At 43.7% G+C, this 16,396-nt stretch overlaps 1 protein-coding gene across 1 annotated transcript in view; it reads left to right on the forward strand.

Moving 5' to 3' along the window:
* SUFU (SUFU negative regulator of hedgehog signaling) overlaps positions 1 to 16,396 on the forward strand; it is a 109,897-nt gene that overhangs the window by 26,535 nt on the left and 66,966 nt on the right. The window contains exon 3 of the mRNA XM_068961451.1: positions 8,718 to 8,854. Within this exon, the coding sequence (XP_068817552.1) occupies positions 8,718 to 8,854 (137 nt within the window). The remainder of the gene's footprint in view (positions 1 to 8,717; positions 8,855 to 16,396) is intronic.

The raw sequence follows: 16,396 nt of genomic DNA on the forward strand, positions 1-16,396 counted from the left end.
CTCCATCTTTGGCTGCAAAGAATATTATCAGTCTGATTTCGGTGTTGACCATCTGGTGATGTCCATGTGTAGAATCTTCTCTTGTGTTGTTGGAAGAGGGTGTTTGCTATGACCAGTGCATTTTCTTGGCAAAACTCTGTTAGTCTTTGCCCTGCTTCATTCCGCATTCCAAGGCCAGATTTGCCTGTTACTCCAGGTGTTTCTTGACTTCCTACTTTTGCATTCCAGTCCCTATAATGAAAAGGACATCTCTTGTGGGTGTTAGTTCTAAAAGGTCTTGTAGGTCTTCATAGATCCGTTCAACTTCAGCTTCTTCAGCGTAACTGGTTGGGGCATAGACTTGAATTACCGTGATATCGAATGGTTTGCCTTGGAAATGAACAGAGATCACTATGTCATTCTCTTTAGGGCCTCACAAAGCTGCTATCAGTGTCAGCTGGGCTGCATTCTCATCTGAGGCTCCACTGGGGAAGTATCTAGGACCTAGTACTCAACAGCTGGGGCTTCCTGGGTGGCTCTGATGGTAAAGAATCTGCCTGCAATGTAGGAGACCCAGGTTCGATCCCTGGATGGGAAGATCCCCTGGAGAAGGGAATGGCTACCCACTTCAGTATTCTTGCCTAGAGACTCTCATGGACAAAGGAGTCTGGTGGGCTACATTCCAGGGGTTGCAAAGAGTTGCACATGACTGAGCAACTAACACATACTTACTCAGCAGTTAGAGGCAGAAAACCCTTTGCCTCTCAAAACTCAGAGATTGGTCTTCCTGCTTTGAAGAAATCTCGTTTTTAATGACTATGTAATGTCCCACCACACAGTGCACCAGAACTGGTAATACCCCTACTTGTAGAACATTTAGATTGTTTCTAAATGTTTTACTCTTATAAATACCACTGAATGTATTTACAGAAAAGGCTTTTTCCAAATACAAGAGTGAAAAGCTGCTGTCCCTCATATATATATATAAAATAAGGCATTGACTCATGTAATTATGGAGGCTGGTAAGTCCCAAATCTATAGACCCAGTGTCACTAGGTCCATTATAATCAGTATGGAGTCAATAGAGTCTTAATTAATAGGTTATAATTTGTTAATACCATTCGTTTTGATGCTCAGATTGTCCTCAATTTGGCCAGTGGGAGCCCTTAAGTTTGGGTTCTCTTTACTGTTGACTTAAATGTTCCCATCATTCTTTAAGTCCTTCCTTATCTTCTGATATAACAAAAAGTTCCAGGGTCATTTTGTGCTTCCTGGAAATCAGCCATTTCTCTGGAATCAGCCATTTCTCCAGTGAGCTCTGGTCTTTTTTAATGGCAGATGGTATTTAGAAACCAAGATCTAAGTGCTGTGCGTTATCATTGGTTTTGAGGTGTTACTCAGTGGAGAGAGCTAGGAAATACATCTGTATCACACCCACACCCACATCTTTTATTCCATTATTAAATACTATACCAATACCTCCAATTCCAAAATCATACCTATGAGGCTCGTTCTGTCCTTTGTTTTTTACATATTTTTAACTTTGATATATGTTTACCAGTTTTTTATCATTTCTTACAGTGAGAGTAACCCAGCTCTCATTATCCACAATACATTTACACAGAAAGTAGTTTCAGAATTACCAACCCATAACACTGCATGCTAACTGGAGTTTAGTATTTGTTTACTGTTCTTTCTGTCTTTAGTCTGAGGACATATGATCAACAAACTGTGTACATAAGGTACTTGGGTGACTTTTTCCCCCCTCTTCAGTGTGGTAATATTATTTCAAATACAGTTAAGTTCATTAATTTATATTTGTATTACATTTAACATTTTCCTCCATCCTTGTTTATTTTGAGTATGTGAAAGCATTATCATTGATCCAGAAATGATAACCATACAGAAATGTATATTCAGAGAAATGTCACACTCGTACTTCCCCCACACCCCACAGTCCTTTCCACTTGATTTCCACCTACTGCCTGTAGGTAACCAATCTTATTAGTTTCTGATTTATCCTTCCTGTGTTGCTTTTTGCAGAAATGAGCAAATACAGGTACGTTTTCCTGTATTCACTTTTCTCCTTCTCAAAAGGTGGCGTGGTATAGTCCTCTTTTGCTGTTTTTACTTAACAATATCCACTCAGTGTTTAGAGCTCTTCTTCTTTCCTTCTTACAGCTGTGTTGTACTCTTTGGACCACTGTCCTATGAACGGGCATTTAGTATTTTGGGATCATAAACTCTTAGAGTTTGATTGCTGAGTCAAAAAGTAAACAATATGTGGGAGTTCCCTGGTGATCTAGTGGTTAGGATTCTGGGCATTCATTGCCATTGCTCCGGTTCAATCCCTGGTCAGGGAACTGAGACTGGGCAAACTGCTGTGGTGCATCCAAAAAAAAAAAAAAAGTAAACAATAGGTGATTTTGTTAGGTGTTACTCACTTCCCCCCAAAAAACTTGTGCTGATTTGTATCCCCACCAGCAATATATGAAAATACCTCATTCCTCACAGGCTCATCAATGGAATATAATGTCATACTTTAAAATTTCTGCCAGTCTAAGTGATAATGGTATCATTGTTTTTTTAATTTGTATTTGAGTTGCATTTCTCTTACCATGAGTGAGATGGACCATCTTGTTGTTTGCTCAAGAGGAAAATATCTATAGCTCTGTTTGTGAATTTTTTTACCATTAGGTCTTTGGGGTTTCCGCCCCCACCTCAGTTTTTAAAAACAGCTTTATTGTGATAAAATTCACTTACCATACAGTTCACTCACTTAAAGTATACAGTTTAGTGGTTTTGAGTATATTCAAGAGTTACATAACCATCACCATAAACTAATTTTATAATTTTTTTGTATCACCTCCAAAGAAAGCCCACACCCATTAGCAGCGACTCTGCCTGTGTCTTCAGTCTCCCAGCCTGAGGCAATCACTGATTTGCTCTCTGTTCCTGTAGATTTGCCTATTCTTGATATTTTGCATAATATAAATATATATTATAAATTATTTATTGTATCATATAAGTGAATTCATACAACATACAGTCTTTTGTAACTTTCTTCTTTCACTTAGTGTAAGTGATACAATGCTTACAGTGTTTCAGGCAGTTTTGAAATATTTTATCCTCCTAACAACTCTGAAATAGTTACTGTTATTATCCTCATTTCAGAGATGAGGAAGCTGAGGCATGGAGAGGTTAAGTATCTTGCCTGAAGTCACACTGCAGTAAAAAAATGGGCTTTGGAGTCAGACCTCAAGTCTGAAGTCCATCACTTGCTTACTGTGTGACTTATAGACTATTACTTAAATTCTCTCAAGTGTCTTTTTCTCATATATTAGTTAAATGAGGATAACAATGGCTGAGTCACAGGGTTGTTGGGGAATTAAATAATATAGCATCAGGAAAGTGCTTAGTGCAAGGCCTCCAGCTTAATAGGTATTCAGTTAATTGTAGTGGTTATTTGTAGATAGAGCCAGGTAAAGGCCTGGCTTATTTGGCATGGTTGGCTCTGCCTCCCCTAGCGTAGAGGTGTATCTGAGATGCCAACTTTCTTTTTTTAAAGATGTAATCCACATAGCATGAGATTCATCCTTTTAGTATACAATTCAGTGCTTTTTAGTATATTCACAAGGTTGTGCAATCGTCACCATTATTTAATTCCAGAACATTCCCAGCACTCCAGAAAGAAACTCTATACCGATTAGCAGTCATTCCCCATTCTCTCCTTCCCCAGCCCCTGGCAACCACTAATCGTTCTGTCTCTGTGAATTTGTCTATTCTGGACATTTCATATGAATGGAATCATATGATACGTGGTCTTTTATATCTGGCTTCATTCACTTGGCATAATGTTTCCAGGGTTCACTCATGTTGTAGCAGATAATCAGTACAGCATTCCTTTTTATTGCCAAGTAATATTGCATTGTATGGATATTCTGTGTTTTGTTTATCCATTTATATGTTGACATTTGGATTGCTTCCACTTTTGGTTTTTAAGACTAATGCTACTGTGAACATTGGCCTTCCCTGGTGGCTCAGCTGGTAAATAATCTGCCTGCGATGTGGGAGACCTGGGTTCAATCCCTGGGTTGGGAAGATCCCCTGGAGAAGGGAAAGGCTACACACTCCAGAATTCTGGCCTGGAGAATTCTGTGGACTGTATAGTCCATGGGGTCACAAAGAGTTGAACACGACTGAGTGACTTTTCACTTCACTTCGCTATGAATATTAGCGTACAAGTTTTTGTGTAAAAACTGTTTTCAGTTCTCTTGGGTATATACCTTGGAGAGGAACAATTGTATCATATGGTATGTTTAAATTTTTGAAGAAATTTTTGAACAGTGTTTTCCAAAGCAACTGTGCTGTTCTCTGAGTGTTCCAATTTCTCCACATCCTCGTCAGCACTTGTTACTGTCCATCTTTTATTTTGGCCATCCTAGAGAGTGTGAAATGGTATCTCATTGTAGTTTTGATTTGAATTTTCCTAGTAACTAATGGTGTTGAACACAAGATGCCAGCTTTTAGGTCAGCTTTTTCTGCCTGTCCATGTCTTGTATTTATTCTAGGAAGTCTCTCCCAAGTTCCTGTTTGTCTTCTGCCTGGAGTTTGCAGTCATTTTGGTCTCTCTGAGGCTGATTGGCACCTTCTTAATCAGGTGCTTTGGGGGAGACCTTTGGGCAGGTTCCAGTGGTTGGGATTGGAGGCACATGTTTTTCCTGTTGGCAGCTTTGATGTGACTCTTGAAGCTGGCACAGCCATTGCCTGGGTTCCCCAAACTGCTGAGACAAAGCCAGCCTCTCCCTAGGGTGCCTTAGTAGGCAGGATCAGATGTTCTTGAGCTGGAAGCAATTTTGGGAAGCCATTTCATCCAGCCTTCTACAACAAGACAGTTAGAATCCTTCACCCCTCCCTACCAGACTGGGGAGGGGAGGATCTGTAATGTCTTCCTATAAGAATCTCTGTAGGAAGAAATTCCACTGGGTGCCTTTACCACTAGCCAGTGTTTTAGCAGCCTTCTGTGTTAGTAAGATTCTTTGCTCTGACCCAGATCCCACCTTCTCCAGCATGTGCTAGTTTCCTCTCATGCGTTCCTTTCTCAAGAGGATGCGCGAGACAGCCGCTCTCCAGGAGGGGCTCCTTCCTCCGGTCAGATCAGTCTGCTTTGGCTGGAGAAGCCCTCACGTGAGGAAATGCAGACCAAGCCAGGCCCCTCCAGGGGACGTTAAAAACTGAATGACCTTGTCATTCGGCTATTGCCTGGGCAATCTGCTTTGAAGAAGAGGCGTTCTGACAGGCCCCAGGTTGTGTGTTTATCCCGGGGCTAGGCCATTCCAAACTCATGTTTCAGAGTTTAGAGGTTGCGTCCAGCTAGCCTGGTGGGTGGTAATCAAATGCAGGTGGAGACCATCTGGCCCGGACTGTCCCTCCCAGCCAGTCAAGTGAGGGCCGGCCTGCCCACCACAGAGCTGGCCCAGAAAGCAGCCTGTGGAGGCAGATGGTGTCCACGTGCATTTATGCGCATACACACCCATGTGTGCGTGTGCATGTGTGTGTGCGTGTGCATGACCCTCCTTAGAGAGGCGGTACTGCTTGGGTGGATGTGGCTCCTCTGTCTGCATCGGAGGGTTCTCCCCTTTGCACAGTCTGAGGAGCGTGTTTCTCAGTCTCTTTCTCAAGTTTTTGCGGTTAGAAATCATGTATTTTTCTTGGCCCAGGATGAAAGCCTGGGAGTAATGGTCTAATACATTTTACAAAGCAGCCTCTAATTGGTGGCTGCTTAAAATCTTCCCCTTGCCCTAGTGACCCATCTCCCTTTGCAGGGTTTTGACTCCAAGTCAGTCTTGCTTTACCCCGAGTTTTCACACCCCCTCGCAAGCCTACAGCCTCAGCTTGTTTAACTCTTCCCTCAACCTTTCTGCATAGAATTGCTCCCAGCCAAGACAATTCAGCAAGGAAAGAAAATAGCTTACACTGTATCCTGCCAAGCGTCTTCTAGCCTGGTCTCCAAAATTCTAGATGTATATCCCCAAGTGGAATCTGCCTCCCCATTGATACTCAAAGAAAATGGTATCTAATTAAAGATCTAAATATAAGACCAGAAACTATAAAACTCCTGGAGGAAAACATAGGCAAAACACTCTGACATAAATCACAGCAGAATCCTCTATGACCCACCTCCCAGAATAATGGAAATAAAAGCAAAAATAAACAAATGGGACCTAATTAAACTTAAAAGCTTTTGCACAATGAAGGAAACTATAAGCAAGGTGAAAAGACAGCCTTCAGAATGGAAGAAAATAATAGCAAATGAAGCAACTGACAAAGAATTAATCCCAAAAATATACAAGCGGCTCATGCAGCTCAATTCCAGAAAAATAAACAACCCAATCAAAAAATGGGCCATAGAACTAAACGGACATTTCTCCAAAGAAGACATACAGATGGCTAACAAACACATGAAAAGATGCTCAACATCACTCATTATCAGAGAAATGCAAATCAAAACCACAATGAGGTGCCATCTCACACCAGTCAGAATGGCTTCTATCAAAAAGTCTACAGACCTTAAATTCTGAAGAGGGTGTGGAAAAAAGGGAACCCTCTCACACTGTTGGTGGGAATGCAAACTAGTACAACCGCTATGGAGAACAGGGTGGAGATTCCTTAAAAAAACTGGAAATAGAACTGCCATATGACCCAGCAATCCCACTGCTGGGCATACACACCAAGGAAACTAGAATTGAAAGAGACACATGTACCCCAATGTTCATTGTGGCACTATTTACAGTAGCCAGGACATGGAAGCAACATAGATGTCCATCAGCAGATGAATGGATAAGAAAGCTGTGGTACATATACACAATGGAATATTACTCAGCCATTAAAAAGAATGCATTTGAATCACTTCTAATGAGGTGGATGAAACTGGAGCCTATTATACAGAGTGAAGTAAGTCAGAAAGAAAAACACCAATACAGTATATTAACTCATATTTATGGAATTTAGAAAAATGGTAACGATGACCCTATATCCGAGACCACAAAAGAGACACAGATGTATAGAACAGTCTTTTGGACTCTGTGGGAGAAGGCGAGGGTGGGATGATTTGAGAGAATAGCACTGAAACATGTATATTATCATACATGAGAAAGATCGCCAGTCCAGGTTCAATGCATGAGACTGGGTGCTCGGGGCTGGTGCACTGGGATAACCCTGAGGGATGGGATGGGGAAGGAGGTAGGAGAGGGGGTTCAGGATGGGGAACACATGTACACCCATGACTGATTCATGTCAATGTATGGCAAAAACTTACAATATTGTAAAGTAATTAGCCTCCAATTAAATAAATTAATTTTTTTAAAAAGAAAATGATGTCTAAGTATTCTGTGATATTATAAGGCTTCCTTTTCAGTCCTTTAGACGCTAAAATTTAGAGAAACTTTAGAGAACTTAACTTATCAGAGGTGATCTCACTGCAGCAGGTGCAGGTGGGCTGGACCCACCCATGTACACAAGCAGGGCTGGCCTTGGTGTCAGAGCTTCTGAGTCGTTGGAACCTCTTTATGTCCAGTCTCCTGGCCTGGCCCCTTGGAGGCAATAATGATGATGATGATGATGGAGGAATGATGTCACGTGGAATCCCAAGGTTGGGCACTGACCACCTCGTTCTGACCTTCAGCATTCTCCTCTCTGACCGCCTGTTCTAGTAGCTTGGCTCCAAGAAGCTGTTGGCTGTCATCTTATTTTATAGCTTGAATTTGTATGCTCAGGAGTTTACATGTGTATAATCATTGTGGCTCATGTTTGTACAAGATATAATTACTGAAAATTATATCATGAACATATTTTAACTTTTAACCCTTTCTGGGCTGGCAGGCCTCCTATACCTCTCAGCCGCCCCTCCCTGGATGTTTCCTTCACCCCAGGAGGTGCCACCACCAACCAGCCTTCCTTTCTAATCTACATCATTTCTCTCTCTGGCAGAAGCCCATTGCATGGACTCCTCTGGAGATTTGGGCTCCTGAGCGTTTCCAAGCAGGAACTGCTCACCTGCCTCATCTTCCTCTGATATGTGTGACCGTCATCACTCTGGGCCATTTGGGGCCAGGAGGGGAGGGCAGACTGCTCCCTCCGGGTTCCAGTGATTGGAGAGTGCACACGGGGTGCCAGGGTTCAGAAAGATCACAGGCCCTCCCAGTATTTGGAGTCTGCTTTGAGACCCATCCTCAAATGCTGAATTTGGAGGCCAGCCAGCTCAACCCAAGGATTGTCCCATCATGGGACAAGGTGGAGGTGGGAGTGGAGAAGGGTCTCATCCTCCTAGGGCATACAGTAGGATGTATATTCTTAGCAAACTAAGTAGGTGCTTATTCATAGCTTGTAGGAATAAAGAATGTGAATAAGGACAATTTTCAGTATTGGAGCCTCAGTCATACAGAAAGGAATATTCCAGAGCCAAATCTGGAACTTGTAATTCAGAGTACCAGCAGGCGAATTCGATTGGCCAGGCTGAGGTCATACACATGTATGGTAGCTAGAGGGCAAGGCTAGCGTTCTGGTTCCTTACCCCCTTTCAGGGTCCTCCCTCCCCTCAAGGCTTATTCCCTGAGATTCTTCCAACTAGGGGGTTTGGATGCTGAGGCCACCAAGAAAGGAGAACTTTAATTAGGCAACAAAACAGTGTTTTCCCTAAGATAGTTAAACTGAAAACATTTGCTTTTTATTCCTTCCAGATTCACAGGAACAGATGGACCTAGTGGTTTTGGCTTTGAGTTGACATTTCGTCTGAAGAGAGAAACAGGGGAGTCTGCGCCCCCAACGTGGCCAGCAGAGCTAATGCAGGGCTTGGCCAGATATGTGTTCCAGTCAGGTAAGAGCCCCAGAAGCTGGCTGGTGTGGGTGTCCTTTCACCATGAGCCTGCTAGGGTTGGGACCTACAGGTATATTTTGATGTCTGTGGAGGGAGCTTTCCTGGGAGTGCTGTGTACCCCATTTGCACCATGAAGGTGGTTTGTTTCCTGGTGTTTCCCAAGTGGAAAGCTGTCTGGGCCATGGGAAGGAAGGATATGTCATACGACCTCCAGCAGTGGGAGTCGCTAACACCCAGAACCTCGGTCGCAGTCTGCTAGCCTTGCTTCTCATTCCCAGCGAGCCAAAGGCCAGCCCTGCATGGAGCTGACCAGTGCTCTTCCTGTTTGCCCCGTTTCCCACAATTAGCACGGTCCTTCCCCCCGATGCTGGAGGCCTAGCCATCTCCATTTGTGGGGCCACACATACACATGTTAATCTTGGCTAAGGGTTAGCAGTAGAGCATAGGGCAGAGAGAGAGAATGAATTGCCATGAGCTTGCTCCCTCGCAATAGGAATGAGAAGCCGGAATCAGGTAGGACCTTGACAGTCCAGATATATTGTTTGATTCAGATGATTCAAGTGCCCTCCAGGAGATGGTCCAATGCCCCTGGTGCCCCTCTGGGAGCTCCTCTGCTAATATGGAACCTGAAGAGGGGGCTTTGTGCTGGGAGCCTTGGTCACATGCTCTTGACTTAGCTTGCCAGTAGTCCTCCAGTGGGATGATATGTTGGAGTGGAAGTCAGTATTTTTTATGGATGGTTTCATATCATCTAAATGTTTCTGAGTGGTTAATTAACTGCTCAGAAACCTTTCCCATATGACCTCACATTTTGCTTCTTTGGTTTGGTAAGTAGCCTTGAAGTGAAAGCCAGCACAGTTTTATCCAACTCCTGCTCTTTGACCAGCAGAGCAGACCAACATCCGAGCCAGGATGTCTCAAAGTATGGTCCTTGCACCCATGCATCAGAATCATCTGAAGAGCTTGTTTCAAGCACACATCCCTGGGCCCCAGAGGAGATCTCTGACTCAGAATCTTAGGGGGGTGATGTTCCCAAATGTTCTGCTAGAAGCTAAATTTGGAAAACCATGGACTTGGCAGTTTCTCTAAGTATAGTCGCTTTTCTCCCCCCTAGCCTTGAGTAGGCTCTAAATTGAGGGTGCAGTTGACCGTCTATGTTGAAGGCCTCTTCCCTCGTTCCAGACCCCTGACTGTCAGTTGTTGGCTGGATGGCCATCATGTAATGGGACTGATCCTTAATTACCATCTACCATTGTGTGGCCTATGGGATAGTGCCCCTTTGGAGGCTATAGTGGGTCTTCTCTAAGCAAGAGTTCTCAAACCTGGCTACTCATGAGATTCTCTGGGATCTCAACATACTTTAGTCCCAAATGCCCTGCAGGGCTCTGATTCAGTTGGTCAGAGGTGGGACTGGAGCATCTGTTTCTTAACCAGCTTCCTGGCGATTCTAATACAGTAGTCTGGGATGTCATTTGGACTCTAAATGACTGTTGACAGGAAGGAATATCATTCACTGGGGCAGGGGAACCCAGGCTGTTGGAAGTAGACCCATGTTATTTGGTCCTGTCCTAGCGTCTTTTAACATTGTGCCAGGAGTCTACTGCCTGAACCCATTGTGTCCCCTTCTCTCCCTTCTTGGGATGCCTGAAACTGATGCTGATATAGAACTGTCTTTGAGAAAATAGACATTTCTTCAGTCTCTCCCAACAGATATTTCAGCTCCTAGAAAATAGACATTTCCTGACATGGAATTTGATCCATTATGGGAAGGAGGGCTCTAAAGACTAGGCAATCTCTTGCTTGTATAGACAGGTAGCTTCCTGCCCACTGCTTAAGCCAGTGCATTTATACGTTTGTTTGCACTTAATGTACCTGCTCAGGTGGATCAAGATCAGAGAAATGTAAAACAGGTGTTATGAATCACTGTCAGGTGGAGTCAAGCAGATGAACTTCTGAAATAGTTCTGATGTTATAGTTCTGAAATAATAATGCAAGTGACGGAGAAAATAGGATTGATTTGCAAAGGTTCATTCCAACTACAGAGTAACCATCACAGTGACTGTTTTGCAACACTAATGTAGTCATTGATTCAAGCTCATTTGTCAACAGATGTCAAAACCATTGGACTAAAAAGATTGTTGGGGTACAAGATGTTCACAGGAACTCAAAGAATCCCTCCACAGGTTACTTATTTGCTACAAAGGGAAAAGAATGCCTTTACAGTGGTTTGAGTGGCCATCACCTTAACCAAATGATCAAATGTAGCGATGCAAAATGGAACAAATGACTACCATGCACCTCCTTACATGATACACTGTGAAGTATGAAACATCACACATGTAGCACTTTTCCAAAAAATGTTTCATCTGAATTGAATCCTGAGTGTATAGTCAGGCAAGACCAGATTGTAAGATATTTTATAAGACAACTGCCTGGACCCTTTAAAAATGTCAATGCTATGAAAGGTAGAAGGGCTGGGACTTGCCTAGATCAACGAAAACATGACTGTTTAAATGTACTTACAGTCCTCGACTGGACCCTGGATTGAAATAAAGGTTATTTTCAGAGCAATTAGAAAAAATATAGACTATATATTAGATAATAGTACTGTGCAACTGTGAAATTCCTTGGGTGTGATATGGTATTATGTTCTGGTATTATATTATGATAGTGTCCCTGTTCCTAGGAGATAGGAGCTGGATTATTTATGAACAAAATAACATAATGTCTGCAGCTTAACTTTTGAATGATTTGGCAAAACAAAGTGGGCTGGAGGAGAGACAGAAGAAAAAGCAGATGTGGCAAAATGTTAATAACCGGTGAATCTCGGTGAAGAATGTATGGAGGTGAAGGATATATTGTACTCTCCTTCTAACTTTCCTATGGGATTGAAAACTTTGAAAATAAAATGTTGTGGCTGTTTCTTGAGTGTACATTGACTGGTGTCGCTCCACAGCATTGTCTGACCTGACAGGCCCTTTCGTGGTGTCTGCAGTGTAACAGCTGTGGTTGGTGTCTCCAGGTCACTTCAGGCATTTCACAGCAGCGACAGGATAACTTCACTCTCCAAAGTGTAATACCTGATTTTCTGATTTCCAGATTTTCATAATATCATGGTATTCTTGAATAATAGCTAAAACAAATCTATCTTAGATTTTTCTTGAAACATGGCAGGAAGTAGTAATTATCTAAATAATGGGGAAATGATGAAGAAAAGTATATGGCAGCTGATGTAAGAGAGAAGACCATGGCCAGGAGCTGAAATAGTAAGGACAGAGCTAAGATTCAGTAGTGTGTTCTGTGTGCCAGGCACTATTGTAAGTGCTCAGTCAACGTGCAGTGAAGCCCTGCGAGTTAGGCATCGTGTGATACCAGCTTTTCAGCTGCAGAAAGCAAGACAACACGGAGAGGGGAAGTAGATTGTTGAAAACCACACACCTGGTAAGTCCGAGGGAAACTTTGAACCCAGATGTTGTAGTTCTTACCGCCACTCTCTTAACCATGATCACTTAGTTGACGTTTGGGCTGCACATGTCTCAGGTTGGACAGTGAGATTTGAGTCGTCCACATAGATGATTGTACTTGTACGTGTAGTCTCTAAACTCCAGCACGCCTTGCTTAGGCATTCTAGAACATTTGGAAAATAGAGGCGGGCCAAAGCCATTTGTAATGTTATCCAAGTCCTCTTAAACACATACTTTCATCTTTTAACTTTTTATTCATGAAAATATGTATATGAAAAGTGCAGCTTGCTGAGAGTTCATACCCCACGTAACCAGCACCCAAACCAAGAAACTTCCCTTGTGCCGCCTCTCAGTCATCTTTTCTTTTCTTTTTTCCTACCTTCTTTCTTCCTTTCTTCCCTTCCCTCCCTCCCTATCTCCCTCCTTTCCATCCTTCCTGTTTTACTGCATAGTACAGGCTCTCAGCTCCACGTGCCTGAGCTTGTTGGTAAGTTAGGTAGGTAGCTATAGACGAGGTAGCCCCCATTTCTGCTTCTTTCCCTGGCACGCTTTGCCATTGGCACATTTCGCCATCTGGCACATTACTACTAGATCAAGGGGGACAGCATAGTATGATGGTACAAGCATGGGCCCTGGGCCCAGACTGCCTGCATTTTATTTCAGCTCTGGCAGTTATTGCCTCCTGACCTTGTGCAACATAACCCATTTGCTCATCTATAAAGCAGAAATAATAATAGTAACTATGCATGAAGTTATTGAGATGATGAAATGAGTTAACACCCTCAAAGCACTTAGAATAGTGCTTCTGTGTGTGTGTGTGTATGTATATGTATATATAAAACCTCCAATTATTATTATTCAGTCTTCAAAAACTTTATATGAATAAAGAAGGTGGGTACCTTGATCTTTTTTTTTGCAGTGTTAATAAAGACCCCATTTACAGAAAACCCCTGATTGTCCCATTGCCTGTTTCTGCATCAGATGCCTGCCTTAGCTGATATGATAACATTTTTGGTGCCGTTATCCTTCTCCCACACCGAAAATCAATAATAGTGATACAAGTAAAATCACCTCATTTTATATGTATCACATTGTAAAACGGAAAAGCAAATTCAGTTCAACTGTGGCTCCTTGATTTATGTAGTTGGCAGTGTCTGTAAAGTCTTAAGCAAATCAAATCCTATTCTAAATGCACTAGAGCCCATGTACTTTAGTAGAACCTTGTAAGTAAATCCTGCTTTATAAGGTGAAAAATCTTTTTATAGTTTTCTCGGAATAGGGCACACTTTCCTGATGCTGCAGAGAACCTCCCTTGTGACGTGTAGGCATTGCTCTGCCCTGACTGGTTCCACTGTACAAGGATCACACATATGCTGTTACACAGAACATGTATTTTATGTCTGATGTGTACATAGATAGACCCACATGTGTACCTAGCAGCATAGTTCTGTGTGATGGTCTTGCCTCACTTGGCTGTCCACCTTAAACTCAGTGACTTACATGAAGCACCCTGCCCATTTGCATGTGAGAACATGTTGAGCAGTATCCAGTAAGTGGAGTGCTTAGACCTGCTTTTCCAGGTCTGAACGGCATCCACAGCATTCCCATCCAGACTTACAAACAGCATTAGGGCAGTGGGGAGGGCAAAGGAAAGAGACAAGACTCTAAGGGGTGTGATGGGGAGTGGTGGTGCCCTCACCCTGCCATGGGGCTGCGTGGGGCGGTCTCTGAAGCTTGCTCTGAAGAATGACTTAGACGGGTTCCATAACTTAGCCCCGGTCTGCTAGAGGGCAGTCATCTTCTGGTTGGTTTGCTCAGAGATGGGAAGCTGAGCTGTAGAGAAAACGAAGTAGAAATGTGAGCAGCCTGGGAAAGAAGAGTAGCCAGAGAAGGTGAAGAAGTCAAGGTGTGGGGGTGGGGCGGGTCAGTGTTTATTTTAGTCTGGATGGTTCCAGTCATAAACAGATAACAGAAGCCCAACACAAACTACCTGAAATAAGAACAGATTTCATCGGCTCAGGTTACTGGGACGCCAAGGCTTCAGGCATGGGTTTACCTAGATGTTCGAAAAGTGTCCTCAGGGCTCCTACTTGTGTGTTGGTCTTGTGCTGTAGCCTGACTCTGCCCACGGGCCAGGAAAGATGAGCACCATCAGCCAGAGTATCCAGTTCTCCCAGTTTGTACCCGGCAGGCAGAAGACTTTTTTCTTCCAACATCTCTCCATCAGTCCTGGGGAAGGACTCAGATTAGTTCTGTCTAGGTAAATGAGTTCCCCCAGTTGAGGGTGGTCCAGATGGGGGCACCAGGATTTATGTTTAAAGTCTTCCTCACTCCTCACTTCTAACTATATGGAGTGGGAGAGAAGTCCTCTGGAGTACAGGGCAGAAAGCACTGGAGAAAACATGCAGGTCTAGCCTTTGGCTGGCAAAGTCAGGTGCTCTCACAGCACTTCAGGGGCATCTAGGACCTCAGACCTGGTGTGCAGTTAATGGAAATTAGGTCATTAGAGGATGCAGGTGGAGCGGGCGCCTTTTGTTCTTGTATCTGTTGGGATGGTTTTGACTACAAGTAATAGAACACACCATGACTAAAATGGCCTAACAATAGTGCTGTTATCTTACATAGTAAGTCACCTGGAGGTGGGGAGTTCCAGGGTTGGTTATCATCTGTTCAGCAATGCTGTTAAGGACCTGAGTTCTTTCTAACTTCCTGCCCTGTCTTCTTCAGTGCTTTGGATTGTCTTTTTAAACTGGGGTTCCCTGATGTTCTAGAGAGAGCTGCTCGAATCCCTACCATCCTGGAATTACACTTGACAGAGGCTACAAGCAGCAAAAAAGACACTTCTGTCCTGTGTCTCTTTTCAAGACCAATCAAAACCTTCACAGAACTGCCCTCATTGCATCTCATTGGCTAGAGTGAGTGAAAGTCACTCAGTCATGTCCAACTCTTTGCAACCCCATGAACTATACAGTCCATGGAGTTCTCTAGGCCACAATACTGGAGGGGGTAGCCTTTCCCTTCTCCAGGGGATCTTCCCAACCCAGAGATCAAACCCAGGTCTCCTGCATTGCAGGTGGATTCTTTACCAGCTGAGCCACAAGGGAAGCCCAAGAATAGTGGAGTGGGTAGCCTATCCCTTCTCCAGCTGATCTTCCTGACCCAGGATTTGAACCTTGGTCTCCTGCATTGCAGGCGGATTCTTTACCAACTAAGCTATCAGGCAAGCCCCTCATTGGCTAGAGTTGTCAGGAAAGTGAGACAACCCTGTTGACTTACTGATCAATATCCACCTTCTAGGGCTGGGCCAGGGGATGGACCCTGGTTCCCTGAAAGTCATGGCCAAGGAAAGGCAGAGGAGGAAAATTGGAGTTCTCTTAGTAAGAAGATGAGTGGCCAGCAGATGGGCAAAAGAGTTTTCTGTCCCCGTACCCAAGTGGTACCTGGGGTCAGAGGATCCTTGTATATTGATCAGGATGCCAGGCCAGTATAAAACTGTCATGTGGAAAGAGAATGTGAAAGGGTGGCTGCTGTTGTTTCACCTGCTACAGAGATTTAGAACAAAATCCAGTCACCATCATGAACCAGAAAGTTCTGCAGTAACTTCACCAGTAGACTTCAACTTCTTTCCGTCTTACTTTACAGCCAGTTTCTCTTACTTCCCCATTCCCTTTTATTTTTGTGATCAGCTCATTCTTTCTTCTCAGATTGCCAGTGATTGCTCTCCTGCCCCCGCCCCGCCCCCCCCCCCCCCCCCACCCTCTGGGTTTCATTAAAAAGAAACCATTCCCCAACTCAGCGGGGCTTGATTTCTGAGCTGCACTTTAGAATTCTACTGGAGAGGCTGTCTGCTCTCAGTTCTGCCATTGGTAGACCTTAACCACAAATTCCAAGGCAATTTCACTTGAGTTTTAGGAGAAACATGGCCCTCCAACCTTGTAACTGACACTGGAAATTCAAGTGCCTTTGCTTGCTGCTGTTTAATGGCAACCTCATGACATGGGCTAAGTCGGCTCACTTTGTGATTCAGGCCCAAGCAGGGAGATGGGGGTGGGGGTGGGTGGCATCGACTGAGCATCCT

The sequence above is a fragment of the Capricornis sumatraensis genome, chromosome 23 (genome assembly GCF_032405125.1).
Source record: "Capricornis sumatraensis isolate serow.1 chromosome 23, serow.2, whole genome shotgun sequence".
NCBI lineage: Eukaryota > Metazoa > Chordata > Mammalia > Artiodactyla > Bovidae > Capricornis > Capricornis sumatraensis.